We start from the raw sequence: 23,019 nt of genomic DNA, 5'->3' as shown, positions 1-23,019 counted from the left end.
GTATAGTTATTGTGACATACTCCCAGGGACTACTCTTCAGTGGGTGCACAGATTAGTTTTTAAGTGAAGAACATCAGTGAGACTGGATGGACAATATTAAAAGTCTTGTGGTTCTAGGATGCACAAAACATTAACTGGAAATCGTTTGAATGCAACACAAACACGCATCTCAACTTGGGAGACTGGGTTGTCGACTTGATTGAGAATTGACTCCACTACCATCATTACACCTTGAGCAATATACTCAAATTGAAAAAGGTCACTGTGCCAGAACAGGGAGGCAGTGGCCTAGTGGTATTATTACTGGACTATTAATCCAGTGACCCAATGTTTCGGGAACTTGGGTTCAAATCACACCCTGTGCAGATAGTGGCATTTGTATTCAATAAAAAAAAAACGAGGAATTAAGAGTGCAATGACATGCAATGTCAGGGGACAAACCCAGTTGGTTCATTAGCAGTTCCTTTAGGGAAGAAAATCTGCCATCCTTACTGGTCTACCCCAAATATGACACGAGACCCACAGCAACATGGTCGACTCTGAAATGACCTACGGCCAGCTAGGAATAAGCAAAAAACACTGGCTTAGCCAGTTGCATTCACATCGTATAAATTAATAAACTACTGAATTACCTGTCAACACCCTGCGGGTTAAAGGTAAAAGCACCACAACCTTCCCAGACTGGAGGCCTGCTCTCTGAGAGCGATATGAAAGGTGTGGAGGTGTGAGGGGAGAGGTTAGGAAGGAGAGTGGAATCCTGGGATCCTTAGCTGCAGCAGAAATTGAAACCCATGCTGTTGGCATCACTCTGCCTTACAAACCAGCTGTGCAGCCAAATAAACTAAATCAACCACCACTGACCAGAAAATGAATTGGACTCAACATATAAATACTGGGACTACAGCAGCAGGTCAGAGGTGAGGAATAATACACCTCACCTCCTGACTCCCCAGAGCTTGTCTTTCATCTACAAGGCACAAGTCAGGAGTGTGATGGAATACTCCCTGCTTGCCTGGATAGATGCAGCTCCAAAAATACTCCAGAAGCTGAACACCATCCAGGACAAAGCAGCCCACTTGATTGGAATCACCTCCACAAGCATCCACTTGCTCCACCACTATCAACGCTCAGTAGCAGCAGTGTGTACTATCAACAAGATGTACTGCAGAAATTCACTAAGTATCCTTAGGCAGCACCTTTCAAACCCATAACCACAAACGAGTAAATCACCGATTGGAAATAAATTTGCAGATGAGAATTATGTTGCTCGCGGATATAAGGTAAAATCAGAATCTGGCTATATTAGAGAAGGAAGCGGGTGCTTTTTCTGCGATGAGTTTTAACCTCAGAAATTCAAATGGTGCAAACTTAATTTAAATTGACTAAGTAGAGAGAAGATGATTGATCATTGACGGTCTTCTGATTCTATGATAATGTCTAAACATAGAACATAGAACAATACAGCACAGAACATGCCCTTCGGCCCACGATGTTGTGCCGAACATTTGTCCTAGCTTAAGCACCCATCCATGTACCTATCCAATTGCCGCTTAAAGGTCACCAAAGATTCTGACTCTGTCACTCCCACAGGCAGCGCATTCCATGCCCCCACCACTCTCTGGGTAAAGAACCCATCCCTGACATCTCCCCTATACCTTCCACCCTTCACCTTAAATTTATGTCCCCTTGTAACACTCTGTTGTACCCGGGGAAAAAGTTTCTGACTGTCTACTCTATCTATTCCTCTGATCATCTTATAAACCTCTATCAAGTCACCCCTCATCCTTCGCCGTTCCAATGAGAAAAGGCCTAGCACTCTCAACCTATCCTCGTACGACCTATTCTCCATTCCAGGCAACATCCTGGTAAATCGTCTCTGCACCCTCTCCAAAGCTTCCACATCTTTCCTAAAGTGAGGCGACCAGAACTGCACACAGTACTCCAAATGTGGCCTAACCAAAGTCCTGTACAGTTGCAACATCACTTCACGACTCTTGAGTTTAATCCCTCTGCTAATGAACGCTAATACACCATAGGCCTTCTTACAAGCTCTATCCACCTGAGTGGCAACTTTCAAAGACCTATGAACATAGACCCCAAGATCCCTCTGTTCCTCCACCTCACTAAGAACTCTACCGTTAACCCTGTATTCCGCATTCTTATTTGTCTTTCCAAAATGGACAACCTCACACTTGGCAGGGTTGAACTCCATCTGCAACTCCTCAGCCCAGCTCTGCATCATATCCAAGTCCCTTTGCAGCCGACAAGAGCCCTCCTCACTATCCACAACTCCACCAATCTTCGTATCATCTGCAAATTTACTGACCCACCCTTCGACTCCCTCATCCAAGTCATTAATAAAAATTACGAACACCAGAGGACCCAGAACTGATCCCTGAGGAGCTCCACTTGTAACTGGGCTCCAGGCTGAATATTTACCATCTACCACCACTCTCTGACTTCGACCGGTTAGCCAGAAAACCCATGGTAGCTATTCAGCTGTATATGATAGTACTTCCAGATATATTAAAAAAACACCCAACTCTATTCACAGTAGACATCATCCTCACAATTAATTATAGCAAAATGCAATTGATAACATGAACAGAGTAGGCAATGGCCTATTAGTTTTATCATTAGTTTATTCATCCAGAGACCCTGTACTGGGGACCTGGGTTTAAATCCTACCATGGCAGATTGTGGAATTACAATTCAATTTAAAAAAAAATGATTACCATCAAAGCTTTCCCAATTGACTGAAAATCCCATCTAAGTCACCAACGCCCTTTAAGCAAGCTGCTATCCTTACCTTACCTGGCAGACCCACAGCAACGTGGTCAATTTTTAACTGCCCTCATGGTGAATAGGGATGAACAATAAATGCTGGCCCAGCCAGCAACACTCACATCCCACGAATAAATAAAAACCACATCATTGAAAACCTGAGCTTAAAAATCTCTTATCCCTGAATCTTTAAGAACGAGAAGTGACTCTGGTAATTTTTAAAACTCATTTATTCAACTCATGCAACTTTGCGTAATAAAAGTAATTCACAAATTAGAAATACAAAACAAAATTTGCATAAAGTCCAGAATTTCAAAACATCCATAATTTATCAGACGACAGCCCTTTATAAAATTTTCATAATAAACAAGAGTTAGAGCTAGATTTTTATTTATGGGCTTGTACCACAGTCATAGTTAAAAACAGTTTATTAAAAATAATCGATTACTATCTGAACTGGCTAAAATAATCAGTACAATATTCTACAGTAAGAAAACAAGCCAGCACTGGAGTAAAACATAACAAAATATGTTTCTTAAGTAACACACATCTTAAAAAGATGCAAATTGCTTTTCTTCTTCCTCTCCTGCCTGAATCTGCCTGTTTCACTGAAGACACTTCAGACTGAACAGTAGAGTGACAGTCAATAGGAAAGTACAACACACTTGTCCCAGCTCCTCAGTAGTTTGATTCAACACTGTTCTGGCAATCTGGCTGTGCAACACCATGCACCCAGCATCATTTCAGGTGAATTTATATGTAAGATCGTTAAGGAAAAGTTCTCAATCACAGGCAGGATTTTTGATTAGCACAGTATCGAACATACTTTTCAAATGCTCCCAACTCCCTTTAGAGTCATAAAATCAGAGGTCCATGGTATGAGATATTTTCAGTCTTTTGTTCTTGTTCACTTTTATAGTTCCCCTCCAAAATAGGGACCATTACCTCAGTGATGTCCGACTCAAAGAAATAACCTACAAATTAATGCCAGTATAAACCTCTTTGCTCTTAAAATGAAAGGTAATGTATCCTGTGTTAATAAAGTGTATGTGTAACAGGCCCCTGGATTCCCAATTACATTGTACCTTTTGTTAACTAATAAAACACAGCAAGTGATAGTAATTCGTGTCAATAAACAACAGGTAGCAACACACCAGTTGACAGGGACTTTTATTGATACAGCATAATTGGTGACTGTCATTACTCAAAGTGTATCTGGTATCAAGATTTACTGGCTGTTTAAGTTGATTTTCAGAAACTATCCAGAGTGGTTCTCAAAATCAAACAGCGCGTCTATAGGGTGTGTTCACGATCGGTTTGTGAAAACTCATTCTGCCCCCGGGTTTTGCTTAAAACCATAAGATGGCGGAGCAGAATTAGGCCATTCGGCCCATCGAGTCTACTTCACTATTTGATCATGGCCAATTTGTTCCTCAAAATCCCCCCCAACCCTGATCCCCTTACTAATCGAGAAGCCATCTATCTCTTTCTTAAAGACACTCAATGACTGGCCTCCACATGAAGGCCTTTTGCCCGAAACATCGATTTTCCTGCTCCTCGGATGCTGTCTGACCTGCTGCGCTTTTCTAGCGCCACTCTATAATCCCGACTGGCCTCCACAGCCTTCTGTGGCAATGAGTTCGACAAAGTCTCTACCCTCTGGCTGAAAAAATTCCTCTTCTCAGTTCTCAAGAATTGTCCCTTCATTCCGAGGCCATGCCCCTGGATCTTAGTCTCTCCTGCCATTGGAAGCATCTTCTCCATGTCTACTCAATCTAGGTCTCTCAGTATTCTGTACGTTTATGAGATTTCCCCCTCATCCTTCTCTGCAGAATCCTCAGGGGTGAGGGCCTAAAACAGTTCTCCATGTTCCAAATGCAGTCTAACCAAGAAGATTGATAAGGGTAGAACAGTAGACATTGTTTACTTGGACTATAGCAAAGCCTTCGACAAGGTTCCACATGGTAGACTAATGGGTAGTTAGGTCACATTGGATTCAGGGTGAGCTTGCCAATTGGATACATAATTGGCTTAATAGCAGAAGATAAAATGGCGATGGAGGGTTGCGTTTTGGACTGGAGGCCTGTTACCAACAATGTTCCACAGGGATCGGTTCTAGGTCCTCTTTTGTTTGTTATTTATATAAACGATTTGGATGAGAACATAGAAGGCATGGTCAGTAAGTGTGCGGACAACACCAAAATTAGTTGCACAGTTGACAGTGAAAGCAGCTATTTAAGATGACAAAGGGATCTTGATCAAATGGGTCCAAGTGCTGAAAACTGGCAAATGGAGTTCAATCTGGGTAAATGCAAAGTATTACATTTTGGTACAACAGACAATGGTAGGACTTAGACAATTAATTGTAGGGCCTTGTGTAGTGTTATAGGTCAGAGGGACCTAGGGGTTCAGGTACATAATTCTTTGAAGTTTGTGTCACATATAGACAGGGTGGTTAAAGGTGTTTGGCATGCTTGCCTTCATTGCTCAGTCCTTTGAGTATAGGAGTTGGGAAGTCATGTCAAGGTTGTACAGGATATTGGTGAGGCTTCTTCTGCAATACTGTGTCCAGTTCTGGTCGCCCAGTTATAGGAAGGATATTATTAAGCTGGAGAGAGTTCGGAAGGGATTTATCACGATGTTATCAGGTATGGAATGTTTGGGTTATAAAGGAAGTCTGGATAAGCTGGGACTTCTTTCTCTGGAGCGTAGGAGATTGAGAGGCGACATTACAGAAATTAATAAAACATTAAGGGGTGCAGATAGAGTTAATGGTAGCTGTCTCTTCCCCAGGATGGGGGATTTCAAGACTACAGGGCACATTTTGAAGGAAAGAGGACAGAAATTTTAAAAATATATATAAGTGGCAAAGATATAAGATGGTTCACATGTGGAATGAACTTCCTGAGGAAATGATGGATGCAGGTAGAGTTACAACTTTTGCAAGACATTTGGATAAGTACATGAATAGGAAAGGTTTGGAGAGATAGGGGCTAGGAACAGGCAGATGGGACCATTTAGTTTGGGATTATGCCTGACATGGACTTGTTGGACTGAAGGGTCTGTTTCCGTGCTGTATGACTCTGTGACGACAGCCTTACAGTCTCAGCAGTATACCCTGCTCTTATATTCTAGCCCTCTTGAAATGAAGGCTAAAATTGCATTTGCTTTCCTAACTGCCAACTGAACCTGCAGGTTAACCTTAAGAGAATCCTGAACTAGGATTCCCAAGTCCCTGTTCCTATCAAAGTCCATAATCTCTCACTTTCCCACATTGTATTCCATCTGCCATTTCTTTGCCAACTCTTCCAGCCTGTCCAAATCCTTCTCCAGTCTTCCGCTTCCTCAGTACTACCTGTCCCTCCACTTGTCTTTGTGGCATCTGCTACCTTAGGGACACTGCCCTCCCTCAGTTCCTTTGTCCAGATCGTTATTGTATAATATGAATAGTTGTGGGCTCAACACTGACCCCTGTGGAACTCCACTCATCACCAGCTGCCATCCTGAAAAATACCTCTATGCCCACTCTGCCTTCTGCCAGTCAAGATTAGAGTGGTGCTGGAAAAGCACAGCAGGTCAGACAGCCTCAGAGGAGCAGGGAAATCGATGTTTCTGGCAGGAGCTCATCATCAGGAATGACAGTGGGAGCCTCTGGGATGGAGAGATAAATGGGAGGGGTTGGGGCTGGGGAGAGTAGGGGGGGGGGGGGGGGGGGGGGGGGAAAAGGAAGATTGGCAGGTAGGACAGGTCATGAGGATAGTGCTGAGCTGGCAGGTTGGAACTGGGGTCCATCTTCATGACCTGTCCTACCTGCCAATCTTCCTTCCCACCGATCCGCTCCACCTCCTCTCCAACCTATCACATTCAACCCCACCTCCATCCACTTACTGCACTCTTAGTTGCTTTCTCCCTAGCCCCACCCCCTCCCATTTATCTCTCTACCCCCGAGGCTCCCAGCCTCATTCCTGAAGAAGGGCTCCTGCCCGAAATGTGAACTTTCCTGCTCCTCGGATGCTGCCTGACCTGCTGTGCTTTTCCAGCACCACTCTAATCTTGATACTGATCTTCAGTCCTCACTTTTGCCTTCTGTCAGTCAGCCAATCCTCGGTATAGGCCAGTATCTTGCCCCTTACACCATGGGCTCTTATCTCATTTTGGAGCCTCCAGTCAGCACCTTGTTAAAGGCCTTCTGAAGCCAAATCGATCACGTCCACTGGCTCTCCTTTGTATAACTTGCTCATTACCTTTTCAAAGAAGTTGAAGATTTGCCCGGCATGACCTCCCCTTGACAAAGCTGTGCTGACTCAGCCCTATTTTACCATGCACTTCCAAATCTCTCCTTTAATAATGGATTCTAAAATCTTACTAATGATTGAGGTCAGGTTAACAGGTTAACCAGTTTTTGGTTTCCTGTGATGTTGCTCTGCTGATGCTTTGGATGGGAGTGGATTGGTACAGATAGAAATCTATCAAATGGTGATAAAATGGTGAAATGTTCTTAGTCAATTAACTGCTCAAAAGCTAGAGCACAGTGCTAAGTTCTATATTACTGCAGAACAAAATGTTCACATTCCTCTCAAAAATTACACTTAAAATAATTTGTATCAATCCATTTATTACTGTAGTATTGTTTTACTCAAACCACATTAAGACAACTGTTTAAAAACAAATCAATATAATTTTTCTGTAATGCATCATCTTGGTGGTTTGGTAACGGTAATACTCTACACAAGTAGAGCTCTAAATACTAACATACCGATAACGGCAGTCTGAGGATGCAAGACCCAAAGATGAGCAACTTAATAAAGACCTTGACTGGCCAACACACTCAATCTCCCGTGGTACTGGAGAATTCTAGCTATTGGAAGAAAGTTACTGTTCTCTGTCACAACCATCCTGCAAGCACTGTTACTCACCCAAGTGAAAAGCAATACTGAACGCATCTGTTTGAGGTATTTCAAGGTTCTAAGGTAACCACAATATCCATTTAACTGTGTTGGAGGACACAGCACAGTACCTTCCATTCAGAGATGCAGACTGTCAAATTCAGATTAATGGCCAGAACTTTAGATGATTTTTAAATTACTGGGTACAGAAAGTAAACAAATTACCCAACATTGGTAAAAGGTATTTTTCAGATGCTTCCACTTGCATTGCTGCCCATATAAAAAAATTATAATCCAATTTAGTAAATAGATAATTTGGTACCTAGGTTTGGTATCCTTTAGATTTAAATTTCCATTTACAATAATGGATATGCCTCCCATACAAGTGACCATGAACGTTTGCAGCTTTGTTTTATTTTGCCTGCCAGTGAAATTCTCCCCCTCCAATCTATTGTGAAGCAGTGAGCTACAGGAAGTCAGCCACTTATTGAGTAGCCTGACTGGGAGATCTCATCATGCATAAACACAACCATGGACAAAGGAATATAAATTTTAACCTAAGCCTTAACTTAGAAGGTTTGGCAGATTGGAAAAGAAATCTGGGATACCAGAGGGGTCAGTCTAACAAATCCCTTTAAATACACAAGCCATGTGTGTCATTGCCCCTTGGAGAGTCACGATCCCTGAAAGGTGTTAAAAAGATCAGTGAACCAAGTTAAATAAGCCTTGGCAGCAGGTTTTATCAGGAGTCAGAACTGGAAGTGTTCACACATGAAAGGATATGACTCATAATCGAGCGTTTGCGTCAGGACACCAGTCAAAACAAACTCTGCGTTGTGAACATCTGGAAAGAACAGAAACAGAAGTTACAAATCAACGACCAAAACTTAACTGCATGACTGCAAGAAGCATCTCAGGCATAGATAGCTACTCACCTATATTTCGGATAAAATAATCCCGACATAAGTGAAGATCGTTTTCACATGAGATGAGGATTATCTCGGACAAACTCTTAGGAAAAAGAAAAAGCACTTGTAAGTAGGTGAAGGACTGATATACAGCAACTGAAGAAATCTGTAGATGCAATAGCCCAATTCCATTGCCCAACATTGAGTTGCTCTCTTTTCCTATGTTCGAGTGAGTGAAAGAAGCATTTGCATTTCAGATGCCAATTGCCAGCAGAGAGCACTCCTGTCTCAGATTAAAAGAACCTTATAAAGTGCCATTAACTAACTTCAGAAAAAACATTGCCTTCTCCCTAAGCAAGAGTGGGGATTCGACTTCCAATTTAGTTGTACAGACTGACACATGCTGGGAGCTCAGTTACAATGAATCTCATTTCATGTAGACTGTCACAGCGAGTAGTTTGGGCTGCACTTGAAGCCAGAAGGTGGAGAGAAGAGAGTGCAAGCTCATTGCACCATCCAATCTCCCTAAACAAAAGAATGGAACAGGGGACTTTAATTACTTTTACCGTTAGCGGTTACTGTGCTCGGTTTCTGCTCATTTTTAAAAAAAAAATTCTGACTCTGATCTAGTTTGAGGAGACGAGGAAGCAAATACCCTGGTGGTTTTCTTTTTGAAAAAGGGGCGAATGTCTGTCTTGAGGGTGAAGCCTGGGGTTTCAGCATCCACAAAGCTCATTCAACCAAAGTGCCCAAGGACGACCAACCTTGTTCTGTTTATACTCCATGATTTTGCGATAGGCAGGTTGTTTAGGCAGCAGTTTACCACCCGCACACTCTATGATGGCTTTCATCGTTGCGTGACTGGGGCAAATCCCAGGAGTGATGTAGAAATACTTGCCCTGAAAGAGAGCAGGCAATAAAACAGGAAGCCGTGGCAAAAATTACATCCCAGAGTCAAGCTACTTGGCCTGCGCTAGCCAAAACTGAGCAACAAGCCACCTAACCTAATCGCATTTCCCAGCATTTGGCTGTAGCCTTGCGGGTTACATAAGAACTCCAGAAATAGGAGTAACGCCATTCAGGCCTGCCATTCTATGAGATCTTGGCGGATGTGCCAGATGACTCATTTCCTCTTTTTTTGTTGCAGCTCTTCCTAGCCCTCGATATCTTCATATTTATAATCCATCTCCTCTTTAAACGGCATCAGTGACCTAGCTTCCAGGAGTTAGAGAATTCCATACTACACATGACTGCAACAGGGCTACATTTAAGTTCTTCTACTATTAATACGACAGGAGCTTTTCACAGCATGGGAGGCGGCCATTTGACCCACTGTACTTCTGTCTACTTGAGAGCTTTGCTCCAAATGCCCTGCAAAAGTTCATTTCTGAGTTGATATAATTAATTCCCAGGTTCCGTCTGACTCTTTAAAGCAAATTTACCCCTTTAGGGACCTTGCTCAAAAAATACTTTAAGGAGAAAGTGAGGACTGCAGATGCTGGAGATCAGAGCTGAAAATGTGTTGCTGGAAAAGCGCAGCAGGTCAGGCAGCATCCAAGGAACAGGAGAATCGACGTTTCCTGAAGAAGGGCTTATGCCCGAAACGTCGATTCTCCTGTTCCTTGGATGCTGCCTGACCTGCTGTGCTTTTCCAGCAACACATTTTCAGCAAAAAATACTTGAGTTCTGTTCATCCTTGCAGCTTCTCAATTCGTCTTCATTTTCAGTGTCAACACGTACACGTAGAAGATAAACGATAGCTACAATTCTTTTCCTTTCTCGGAAGAGATTTGGCAAAAGCCTCTGTAAGGCTGCTGTGTGTGCAGGTCCACCAGTAACACTTATTAATGTGCATTGAAATACAACACGCACAGGCATAATACACACAGGGAAGCATATGAACCTTGCCTTGAATAAAGGAGCATTCTGCGCCCTCTTAAGTGACTCCTCCAAACTAAAACAGAAGAGAACTTCTGCTTCTGCGTCTCTCAGCACAAAATTCTGCTCGTCTGTAGGAAAAGAAATACTACCTGTTAGAAAAGACTGCAGCTTTCGGATGCTCAGGTCAAAAACAAATTTACAAGCATTGAGCTTAACCAAATCTCTTGCACAACAGAGACTGGCTTCTGGCTAAGACATTGTAGGGGGTCAGCAAGCTACATCCATGTACTGATATCATAAGTAAGAGGGATCGGATGATCGGATTTGTTAACCCAATCTACACTGCTCTTAGCTGTCTTGAGGCACTGCACAGAGGTGGCTAACTCCTCACTGGGGGAACAGCACAGCAGGAGGAGAACTGGCCCAGATGCTAGAAAAAGTCAACATGTTGGGTAGTTCATCAATAAGAGGGGGCATTACTCACCAGCCTAGCAAGTGCAGAATTGTGATGAGAATCCCTGGAGAAATAGATCAGGATGGGGGGGGGGGAATGGAGTGGATACACAGATTGGTGTAAACACAAAATGTATAGCATGTCTTCAAATTGAAGTTAAAAAACAATCCTCCCAAGCTTGCTATCTGTTATTTGTAGATAAAAGCACAACAGACAAATTCCAGCAGACAACACATTGCCAGTTATTTTTAAGGAAACAGAGTCATACAACGTGGAAACAGACCCTTCAGTCCAACCAGTCCATGCCGATGATGCTCCCAAACTAAACTAGTCCCACCATCCTGCATTAGCCCATACCCCTCCAAACATTCCCTATTCACATACTTATCCAAATGTCTTTTAAACATTGTAACTGCCCCTACTCCATCACTTCCTCTGGCAGTTCATTTGACAAACTAACCACTCTCTGCATAAAAGAGTTGCGCCCCCCCCCCGTGTCCTTTTTAAACCTTTCTCCTCTCACCTTAAAAATCTAACCCCTAGTTTTGAACTCTCCCACCCCAGGGAAAAGCCCTGTGCCATTCACCTTATCTATGCCCCTCATGATTTTATAAACCTCAACTAGGTTACCCCTCAACCTTTTACATTTCAGTGGCAAAAGGTCTCAGCCTTTCAGCCTATTTTCCTGTCTCCAACTCTCCAATCCCAGCAACATCTTGGTAAATCTGTCCTGAATCCTGCCCAGTTTAGTTATATCCTTCCTATAACAGGGCGACCAGTACGGCACACAGTACTCCAGACAAGGCCTCCCCAACACACTGTACAACCTCAACATGACGTCCCAGTTCCTATATGCGAACTGTCATAAAAGACATTACATTTTTTTAAAAATTATTTTTGAAATGAAAATGTTCAAAGGCACTTTGGATAGTGAGGGACTGCATAAACCAAGAAACTGGTTTGGAAAAATTGGCTGTGGAAAAATAAAACCAGCAATTGTAACTGAAAATGCAGATTATCCAGCTCTAAACTTATTTTTTATAAGTATGAGAAATACACATCAGGTACTCATTGGAATCAAATCAGCACACTAACAGGAGCTAGGCATATCCAATGATATTGTTCCAAGGTAAAATGTGGAACTTCATTTAGGGGCTTGCAGTAGACTGTTCCAATATGAAATGAGCAAAAGTGGGTTGCTCCCTCGTTTTCTGGAACATTTCCATAAAGAATACTGTTACGGTTGAATCTTTCTCCTCCAAAGTAATGACATGAAAATGGTATTTTTCTTACAAAATCAGCCTTAGTTTTAAAAGACATGTTGCGTGGTGCTAACAGAAGTACATAATGCTCCCCTAAGGTTCAAATGAACCCTCCAAACCTTACAATGTGCACATCTAAACTCCGGAAAGTTTAAAACACTGAAAGAAAAGGTTGTGCCCCCATCCCGTGTGTTTTGAAAAGAGTATTAGCAAGAAGTGACGAGGCAAAGACACACTGTGCACGCTAGCAATCACAGGCCCCTCTCCGAGGCACTGACTGGAGGAGTAGTAAGGGGCTCGGTTATTCTGGACAATCACACTGCCACCATGCAGGAAATTTCCAGCTCTGTCATCAGCCATCACCCATTGCCGTGAACAACAACTGGAGGGTGAGAGTAGGGAGCCACATACCCAGAAACAGGCACGGGGTTACACGCAGTGTCATCCAAAATTTTTCCATTTCTAGAACTTTGTTATCCCCACTCTAATTCTGACTTCAACACTACTTGATCTCATATCTCAGCTGCACGCCAGATGTCGAGGCTAAGAGAAGACAAGCTGTCTAGAGGCAAGGGAATCAGTGGGAATGGAACTTGACTGCCCCAGCCCAGAGACACCAGGCCTGTTGGGAACCTCTCATTTTGCATCATCTATCCCACAACGGACTGGTGCAGATGGCATGGCGTTGACCTTTCTGCCCACAGAGTAGAAGGTATGGTCAGGTCACACATGCACAATTATTTAAAGCAATCGTGTTACATTGTGGCATCCATGACTTAGTTGGCACCAATGTAGGTATGCATGTTCTGCGCTTTGAATGGGTCAGCAGAGTCATAGAGATGTACAGCATGGAAACAGACCTTTCGGTCCAACTTGTCCATGCCGGCCAGATATCCCAACTCAATCTAGTCCCATTTGCAAGCATTTGGCCCATAATCCCTGTAAACCCTTACTATTCATACACCCATCCAAATGCCTTTTAAATGTTGCAATTGTACTAGCCTCCACCACTTCCTCTGGCAGCTCATTCCATACATGCACCACCCTCCGCGAGGAAACGTTGCCCCTTTACGTCCCTCTTATATCTTTCCCTCTCACCTTAAACCTACGCCCTGTAGTTTTGGACTCTGCCACCCCAGGGCAAAGACCTTGGCTACTCACTCTATCTACGCCCCTCATTTGGTAAACCTCTATAAGGTCGCCCCTCAGGATCGACGCTCCAGGGAAAACAGCTCCAGCCTGCTCAGCCTCTCCCTGTAGCTCAAATCCTCCAACCCTGGCAATAGCCCTGTAAATCTTTTCTGAACCCTTTCAAGTTTCACAGTATCTCTCCTATAGAAGGGAGACCAGAATTCCATTCAATATTCCAAAAGTAACAGCTGCAACATGTCCCTCCCAACTCCTATACTTAATACACTGATCAATAAAGGAAAGCATACCACACACATTCACCATCCTAGCTACCTGCGAGTCCAATTTCAAGTAACTATAAACCTGCACTCCAAGGTCTCTTTGTTCAGCAACCCTTCCCAAGACCTTGCCATTAAATGTCTAAACCCTGCCCTGATTTCCCTTCCCAAAATGCAGCACCTCACACAACCTGCACATTAGCAATTAAGCTCTGGGACACATGGCCTGAAAGGGCTGGGGAGCGAGGTTCGGTTGAGGCTTTTGAATGGAGAGTATTTGAAAAAAGCACAATGCTTAGGTCTATGGGGAGAAGGGCACGAAGAGAAAGGCTCATTCAGAGAGCACCACCACAATGGGCCAAATAGCCTCCTTCTGCACTGTAACCATTTACACCCTATCAACATACAAAAGTATCAGTACAAGATGTGGAGACCCTATATTAGAGATGTGCATATTCATGCTATGGTCACCTCAAACCTGAAGCAGCCACTGTGCGGTGAGGTAAGAGAGAGCTCTGAAATCAGTGCCAGTAGCAATTACCGGCACGGTGACTTACCAATAAACTTCTGACTTTTAAAGCTCTCCTCTAACCACTCAGGTGTGACAATGTGATTTACGATGGAGATGGCAGTCAAGAACTTCACTGTACGTGTCACTTTATTTGCCACCAGATGGGTACATTTCTGAGCAGACTCTGCAACTTCACCACCAAGTACATAGAGTTTCTGAAATAAAGGTAGAAAAATGAAGTTGTGCTTTCACAAAAAACCCTGACATCCATCAGAAGTGCTGAATATGCACTTACACAGGCACAAACAATGTAGTAACACAGCCAAAGAGGATTAACGCCAGCAACTTTACAGAAATCCTTGACCTATCAGGGCAGGGCAACAAAAGCATCTCTAAAGAGGTAGGTGTTAGGAAGTGTGTTAAAGCGAGAGAAGCTGAGAAATAGAGGGGTTGAAAGGAGAGAACTGCAGGGTTTGGGAATATACCGCCTGAAGAGAATGCAGCAGACAGGCAAGGTCATTAGAAGTCAGGGCTAAAGGCCATTTCCGAGAGGCATGGAGATAGATCAGCGAATGATTAGGAGCTGGAGCAGATTACGTAGATAAGGAACCATGAGATTCTAGAGATCTGAAAACAAAGACCAGGAATTTCAAAATTGAGAGGTTATGCCACCGTGGGGGTGGGGAGAGGTGGCATTGTGGGTCAGCAGGTACAGAGGCACAATGGGTGACCATGACTAGCTAAGAATTCAATCAAATGGTGTTGTGGATGAGCTTAACTTTGTGCAAGTTGGAAGATGTGAAGCTAACCAGGTGTGCACTGGAGGAATCATGTCTTGAAGTAACAAAGACATGAATGGAGGAAATCTTCTCGATTCTCGAAAAGAAATGCATCATTTGGTTACCAATGTATGTAGACAGTTTGATGACAACTGATATAATGGCTGACAAAATAAAACACAAGAAAGATTTCCCCTGAGAGAAGGTTCTAACTTTGGTGTATATATTTTTTTTCCCTGATTGTCTTTCATGGGCTGCCAGAATTGGTTGCATACCCCCAAATTTCCCTGAACTGTGTGGGCTGCTGGGTCAGTAAAGAGTTAACCATGTCACACGTAGGCCAGACCAGGTAAGGACAGCAGTAGCCATCGCCCCTGAATCACAGAAAGCTAGCATTTGAGTTCAGCACGTAACAGGGAATGGAAAATGTCAGCTTATATTTCGAATGGAATGGGCCAAAAAACTCAGGAGGTTTTGCTAAAATCATTCAAGGCATGAGTCAGAGTACACCTGGAATACTGCAAACAGTTCTGGTTCCAAATCTAAGGAAAGGTATATTGGCATTGAAGGCAGTGGGCTGATACCAGGTATGGAGGGACCGAATTGTGAGGAGTCAGAGTCCTACTGACCAAAATCTCCATCCACGCTAACCCCATTTCCCTGCACTTAGCCCATACCCTTCTAAACCTTTCCTCTCCATGTATTTGTCTAAATGCCTTTTAAATATTGTTAATGTGCCTGCCTCAACCACTTCCGCTGGCAGCTCATTACCCTCTTGTGTAAAAAATAAGTTGCCCCTCATGTTCCCTTTTATGCTTCCCCCTCTAACCTTGAACTGATGCCCTCAACTGCGCAGTCGAGTAGGTTGGGCCCACAGTCATTAGAATTTAGAAGAATGAGAGGCAACCTTATTGATGCAAATAGAATACACAGGGGACTTGACAGCATGGAGGTGAAAATGTGTTTCCCCCTCTCGGACAGTCTGGAACCAGAGCGCATAATTTCAGGATAAGGGGTTGCATATTTAAGACAGACAGAGAGACGAGACAGAATTCTCAAAGGGTAGTGAATTTGTGGACTTCTTTACCACAGACTGCCATCAATGCTGGGTCATGACGTATATTCAGGGCTGAGGTAGATTTTGAGTCAGGAAAGGGAATCAAGGGTTATGGACAACAGGCAGGAAAGTGGAGTTCAGGATCATCAGATCAGCCATGACCTCACCCAAATGCCAGAACAGACCCGTTGGGCACAATGGCCCACTTTTCTTCCTAAGTTTTGTAGAGTTAAAGGACAAGTGTGTCAGATGGGTTTTTACAGCAACTGACAATAGCTTCATAGTCACCATCAAATGAGATGAGTATTACATTTCAGATATTATTAATTAAACTCAAATCCCACCATCTGTCTGGGTAAGATTTGAACGCTTGACCCCAAAGTATTAGTTTGGGGCTCTCGATTACAAGCCCTGTGACATTACCGGTACGCCTCAACCTCCTTGATGGCTATTAAGAGATTTTAGGAATAATTTTCTTACAAATTTGCCAACATCATTAACTCCCTTCATCACATCATCACTGCCAAAGACTATCTTACCAATGGCCTTGCTTTAAGATGTGTGAATAGCTCATTTACACTCTGTAAGCACTGCACTAAAAGTCTCTCAGGGTGATGGCAAGGAGTGGTTCCCACTTGGCCCAGCAGTGTCCTGCTTGAAGACACCAACAATATTCTCAAGGACCACGATTGTGACACCTTAGACCTTTCTTTGTGGTTTCCAGTCAATAGCTCCGTTTTACTGGCCTATCGGTGTTGTTTTACCCCCTTGTGCCAACAGTGTTACCTACATTATCATGGCTCCAGAACACCATTTACTATGTTCTCCATAGGTGACAAACTTGGACATTCCTTCCATTCCTAACTGACATTAGGCTACTCTGTGATATTATCTTCAAGTGTTGCGTAGATTTTACCCCTTAATCATCACCCGGTTTCAATCCAAAGTTTTGTTTAAATCCCATAGCATAGAAGTCATTCAACCCACATTCCGAGGGAAACTAGGGGGTAGGCAATAATGAAGAAGGGCTTATCCCCAAAACGTCGATTCTCCTGTTCCCTGGATGCTGCCTGACCTGCTGTGCTTTTCCAGCAACACATTTTCAGCAGGCAATAAACACTAGCCTTGCCAAGGAGACCCATGTGCCAGGATGAGGGTAAAATGCTCTCATTACCTGTGATCCTGCACAGATTCACAAGTCAGATTCCACAATGCTATTTCGGGGTTCCATTAGTTATTGGATTCCTGATTAGGTTTTCAATTTTTCGTTTTTGTTTGGTGCTCTAATAGCAGATCGTTACAGGTGCTAAGTACATTGGGATCATAATCGATCATTTTGAAACACGAGGAAGGAAATTCTCACTTCCCACTTCAAATGCCTTCATCCCACCTACACTACATTCGACAGGACAATGCACTATTTCTAAACAATTCCAGTCAGCCACCAGCCCACCCAACCACATCGCAGTATCTAGTAGCATCTTGCATATACGTCTGAGGTTAAGTGGAACTTGGGGAAAGGTGACGGTTATATGTCAATTGAGAGTAATTGGGTGAGAAACCAATTGGGTATTTTGTATAGAAGGAGCAAGTAATCAATGCAGTTAGAGCTGATGGCGAGACAATTGGAAAGAAGCTCTAACTGGAAAAAACAAAAACATATGCCTAGACTCCATTTAAACACCAGAGGTAAAACTGTCGGTTATCACCCTAAATCTGTCTAGAGTTGGCAGAGATCTCCAGAAATTGCAATCTGTCATTTCAGAATTGTGAACCAATGCCCCTCCAATCTTATGACACTGTTTGGGGTGAATAGCCAAGGTCTTTTCTCCAGCATGCGGGAGTCTAAAACTCAGTTTAGGGGGAGAGGGGAAAGATTTAAAAAGGGACCTGAGGGGGTAACCTTTTCATGCAGAGGGTGGTACGTGTATGGAATGAGCTGACAGAGGGAGTGGTGGAGGCTGGTACAATTACAACATTTAAAAGGCATCTGGATGGGTATCAATAGGAAGGGTTTAGAGGGATATAGTCTAAATGCTGGCAAATGGAACTAGATTAATTTAGGATATCTGGTCGGCATAGACGAGTTGGACTGAGAGGTCTCTTTCCGTGCTGTATGACTGACACTTCAGAACCGACCTCCCTGGTTAAATCCATCTTTAGATTTTCCAATTCACCCTGAATCTGCACTGCGATGAGGTAATTAGTTATTGTAACACAGTAAGAGGCTGTACAGTGCAAACTTTCAGATTGCTGTTGATACTGATGTTTTAGCCATTTATTCCCCCACATTCCCCTCTTCTCCCAATTCAGGGAGGCACCTCAGATGGTTTTGACTGAAGAACGGCAACCTGAGTGTACCACATGTTAAATGAATGTCAAGACGAACAGAAAGCCAAGTCAACAAATAACCCTGTGGTAAAGGGCATCTGCTGATATGCTGCCCCTAAGTTTTCACCACGTTACAAAACTAAAAGACTGCATCCACTTAATGGTTAGAATAAATCACAGGGCTAGTCTGCCGCCGTGATTGGCTGATCAACGGAAGACCCCTTCAAGTATTACACAGAACAAGAAGTGAGAGACGAGGCGCAGGGAAGGGTTACCTTGATGTACTGCTGAACCTGGGCAGGCTCAAATCCTGTGAACAGCACTGCTGGTGTTGACTCTGGAGGGAGCTTTTTTGATGGTGGTGGCAGATCCTCAATCCTGGTTAGACAGATGACTTGCCGAGTCAGAAACTGTGATCATATCGATGGGAGATAAAAAAAAAACCACACAAAACTACCCAGGTCATCTAGCTCTCTCACCCCGATACCACATGAAGTGCTCTTTTTGTTTTCTCTCTCTCTCGAAGACACAGACTACTGTTCCACAGGCAGATTACAAGCATGTATAGCAGGAGCAAGCAGGCTATTTGATCCACTCCACCATTCAAGATGATCATGGGCGAACTCACTTTAACCTTAAATCCACATTCCCATCTACCCCAGGTAACCTTTCAGCCTCTCTTGTTGAACAAGGAATTAAACTACTGGATTATTAAAGCTGAGGGATAACAGCATACCATTCCTTTCAAAATAAACATTCAGGCAATGACGGTGTCACTGTCTAGGCCAGCATTTATTGCCCATCCCTAATTGCCCAGAAGGCCGGTAGGGGAAAACCATATTGTTGTGGGATAGGCCAGACCAAGTAAGGATGGCAGTTTCCTTTGGTCTTTCTGAATATCGACAATAGAGTTATGACCATCATTAGACTCTTAATCCCAGATATTCATTGGATTCAAATTCCACCACCTGCCACGACAGGATTCAAACCCAGGTCCCCAGAGCATTAGCTGGGTCTGTGCATTAACACTCCAGCAATAATACCACTAGGCCATCGCCTCCCCTGAAACTGTTGGGATTCAATCCCCACACACATGCACATTGGGTTTGAGTGGGTTTGAGTTTGTTTCTCTTTAAAACCATGCGCCTGGTTTGCAGTGCAGTGACGTCAGCAGATGGGGTTCAATTCCCACACTGGCTGAGGATACCACAAAGGTTTCCACGTTCTCAACGTTTCTTTTTGAAAGGATTGTAGATGACACTAAACTTGGAAGTGCAATAAACGGTGCGGAGGATAATACGTGACTTCAGGACACCACAGAAAGGATGGTAAAATGGGTGGCACATGCAATTCGGTGCAGTAAGAAGTGAGGTGATAATGGAATGAGGAGCAACGATATGAGTTAAAGGGGATTGAAGAAAAGAGAGACATTAGCATATGTGTGTACAAATCACTGAAGTTGGCAGGACACTAACAAAGAAATGACTAAATAATGGGATCCCGGGTACCAAAGCAACAAAGTTCTGCTAAACGGAGATAAAACTGGAGGCTGGTTGCAGCTGGAGCACTGTGTCCACTGTGAGTATCCCTCTTTGCAGAGAGACGTTCAGACTTTGTAGAGGATGCAGATGAGATTTACATGAATGACTGGTAAGGTCATACAGTAACTTAACAGGAAGTGCTGAAGAGATTTGATGGACGTGTTTAGTATCGTGAAAGATTCAAATACAGTAAATAAAGGGAGGCTACTTCTAACTGATAAAGGGTAGGAACCAGAGGGCTAAAGGCAATTGCCACATGAACCAAAGATAACAGTGGGGGAAACCTTTCTTAGGAAATGTGGTGATAGGATTTGGAATGCACTACTTGAGAGGTTAGTGGAAACAGATTCAAAAATGAGGAAATTGGATAAATGCAAAAAGGAGAAACAAATTGCAGGAAGAGTGGGGAGTGGGACCAAATGAATTGCGCCTTGAAAGGGCTAGCACATGTTTGATGGGCAGAGGGGCCTCCTTCTGTACTAGTTTTGTTCTGCGTCTCGTCAAGAGTAGGCCAATGTCTGATCCATCAATTTAACATTTAAAAAGTTAATGACAAATACATTATGTAGCATTGTGATTACTTGAATTACAATTTTAAAAAATGCATTCCATTAAATTCCAAAAGCACTCAAGTTGAGGACAGCAAGAGTTTAAGACAACAATTTGGAGATTTATGTAATGCAAGTTGTTTCACATTTGTGTAGGTAAAAACAAGGAATGCAGATGCTGGAACCAGAGTCGAGATTAGAGTGGTGCTGGAAAAGCACAGCAGGTCAGGCAACATCCCCCGGATGCTGCCTGACCTGCCAGCACCACTCTAATCTAGACTCCTGTTTCACATCTGTATTGTACTTCAGAGACATTGAATGGAGAGTTAAGGAAAACCACAAAACAAACCAAACAAGGACGACAGTAACTGGAGACACCAAATAACAGCAGTCTGTCACAAACTGGCCAAGTCTCTTGAACTCTATAATTGCACATTCTCCACCACACAGGCCAATGCAACAATAAATCTCAAACTCAATGAGAAAAGCTATGGTCATAGTCACCTTACCTTGCTCTTTTCACAGGAGGTGGAACGTTATAATCATTTTGTTTCTGTTTAATCTGGAGACGTACATTCTGCAAGGTAAAAGACAGACCATCAGGACACCTTTAGCAGGTTCACAGAGGAAAGAAACACATCACTCGTCTCAATGGGAGCTACGCCAGCAATGGTGTTCCACACAAGTCCTTCTTCATCTCATACCCAATACTCCTGACATAGTCTTTCATTTATTTTCCCCTTGCACTTATGTAATTTCCTCATGAAGAGGATCTACACAATTGATCTAATCTACACCCAGAGATAGGAACTTACTTGGTTGGGTAAGGAAATCTCTCCCGAACCCCTTTAGTTAGGCCACACTTCAAATATTGTGTACAATTGTGGTCACCACTCTACGAAAAGGATGTAGATGCTTTCGAGAGGGTACAGAAAAGGTTTACCAAGATGCTGCCTGCTAATGGGGGAATTTTAGCTCTGAAGAAAGATTGGATCAACTGGGTTTGTTATCACTGGAATGCAGCAGGTTGAGGGGCCGCCTGAAAGAAGTTTAGAAGATTGTGAATGGCATGGACAGTGGCAAGTATGAGACTTTTTCCCGGGGGTTGGGTGGGGGGGGATCTCACACACAAAGGGTGGTGAGTGCTTGCAATGCATTGCCAGAGGTGGTGGTGGAAGCAGACAGAATAGCAGCTTTCAAATAGCACCTGGACAAATACATGGTTAAGAAGAGAATAGAGGGATATGGATCCTCTAAGTGAAGACAGTTACAGCATAAAAGTGCATGATGTGTCAGCACAGGCTTGGAGGGCCAAAGGGCCTGTTCCTGTACTGTATTGTTCCATGTTCTTTCACAGTTATCACAGGCTATTTTCCATTTATGGCCCTAACTCTCCTGTGAAAACATCGGTTATGTGTCTAGGAGAAAGTGAGGACTGCAGATGCTGGAGATCAGAGTAAAGAGTGTAGTGCTGGAAAAGCACAGCAGGTCAGGCAGCATCCAGGAGCAGGAGAATCGACGTTTCAGGCATAAACCCTTCATCAGTTTCCTGAGGCTCAAAACATCGATTCTCCTGCTCCTCGGATACTGCCTGACGTGCTGTGCTGTTCTATGTCTACCTTTACAAAGAGCTCTCCAAGATTGAGAAGACATCACGTTTGCAAGCTCCATTCCTGAGAGAGATGTGGGCATCACCAGTTGGTCAGCATTTATTGCCCATCCCTGGTTACCCTCAAGAAGAAATCTGAACCACTGTGGGTAGACCCACAATGCTGTCTGGGAAGGAATTTCTAAGTGAAGTCTATCAACTTGCTAACTCAACTACAAGTTACCAATGTATAAGGCAATTTACTCCATATTGTTGTGATTCAAAACATTAAAGTTTTCTCCCCATCGATGTGCCAGACCTGTTGAAGTTTTCCAGCACTTTCTGCCTTACTTCCAGAATTCCAACATCCACAGTCTTCATTTTCATTTACTATTGCCTCAGTTTATAGGGGAGGTGATGGCCTAATGGCACTATTGCTAGACTGTCAATGCAGAAATCCTGCCTTGGCAGATGATGGAATCTGAATTCAATTTTTAAAAATCTGGAGTTCTAATGGTGTCCATGAAACTGTTGACAATGATCAGGAAAAAACATATCCATCTGGTTCACTAATACCATTTAGGGAAGGACATCTGCCAAACTCATCTCGTCTGGCCTACATGTGACTCCAGCAACGGGCTGACTCTCAACTGCTTTCAGGGGAATTATGGCTGGGCGATAAACCCTGACCTAGCCACACCCCGTCTTAATTCATCAAGGAACAGCGCAATTAAAGATGCTGGCTGTAGGCATCTTTGGAGCAGGGAATTGGTGTGGAATGCTAACACCTCCCAGAAACATCACCAAAAGCTATCATATGCTTGACACAAAGCTGCTCACGGCATTCAGTTCAGGTTATGCAAGGGTTACTTGGCTCATGATTCTGCAGCCTGGGTATAAAAACAGACAAAAAAAAAAACTGAGAGGCGAGAGTAATTGCTCTTGACAGTGAAGCTGCCTTGGATGAGAGTGCGGCACCGGGGAGCTCCGAAAAACTGCAGCCAATGGGAACTGGGGGAAACACGCTGCAGACTGAAGCCTGAAGTAGCAGAGAGGGAGATAATGGTGGCTACAGTCTGG

General features: G+C 43.5%; 1 protein-coding gene across 3 annotated transcripts in view; it reads right to left on the bottom strand.

Moving 5' to 3' along the window:
* Positions 1–2,996: 2,996 nt before the first annotated feature.
* Positions 2,997–23,019, bottom strand: part of paxip1 (PAX interacting (with transcription-activation domain) protein 1) — a 120,133-nt gene continuing 100,110 nt past the window's right edge. For all 3 annotated transcript variants that reach the window (XM_087987568.1, XM_087987569.1, XM_087987570.1), the window contains 8 exons: positions 20,861–20,928; positions 18,538–18,640; positions 14,142–14,310; positions 10,487–10,587; positions 9,343–9,477; positions 8,606–8,681; positions 8,455–8,514; positions 2,997–3,544 (listed from right to left, as the gene is read on the bottom strand). In XM_087987568.1, the coding sequence (XP_087843694.1) occupies positions 3,528–3,544; positions 8,455–8,514; positions 8,606–8,681; positions 9,343–9,477; positions 10,487–10,587; positions 14,142–14,310; positions 18,538–18,640; positions 20,861–20,928 (729 nt within the window). In that variant the 3' untranslated portion in view covers positions 2,997–3,527. The remainder of the gene's footprint in view (positions 3,545–8,454; positions 8,515–8,605; positions 8,682–9,342; positions 9,478–10,486; positions 10,588–14,141; positions 14,311–18,537; positions 18,641–20,860; positions 20,929–23,019) is intronic.

Source organism: Chiloscyllium plagiosum, unplaced genomic scaffold, assembly GCF_037043375.1.
Source record: "Chiloscyllium plagiosum isolate Xiang-an unplaced genomic scaffold, Cpla_swu_hap1 HiC_scaffold_5, whole genome shotgun sequence".
NCBI classification, from domain to species: domain Eukaryota; kingdom Metazoa; phylum Chordata; class Chondrichthyes; order Orectolobiformes; family Hemiscylliidae; genus Chiloscyllium; species Chiloscyllium plagiosum.
The sequence above is the reverse complement of the archived record's forward strand: the minus strand, read 5'-3'. Positions and strand labels throughout refer to the sequence as shown.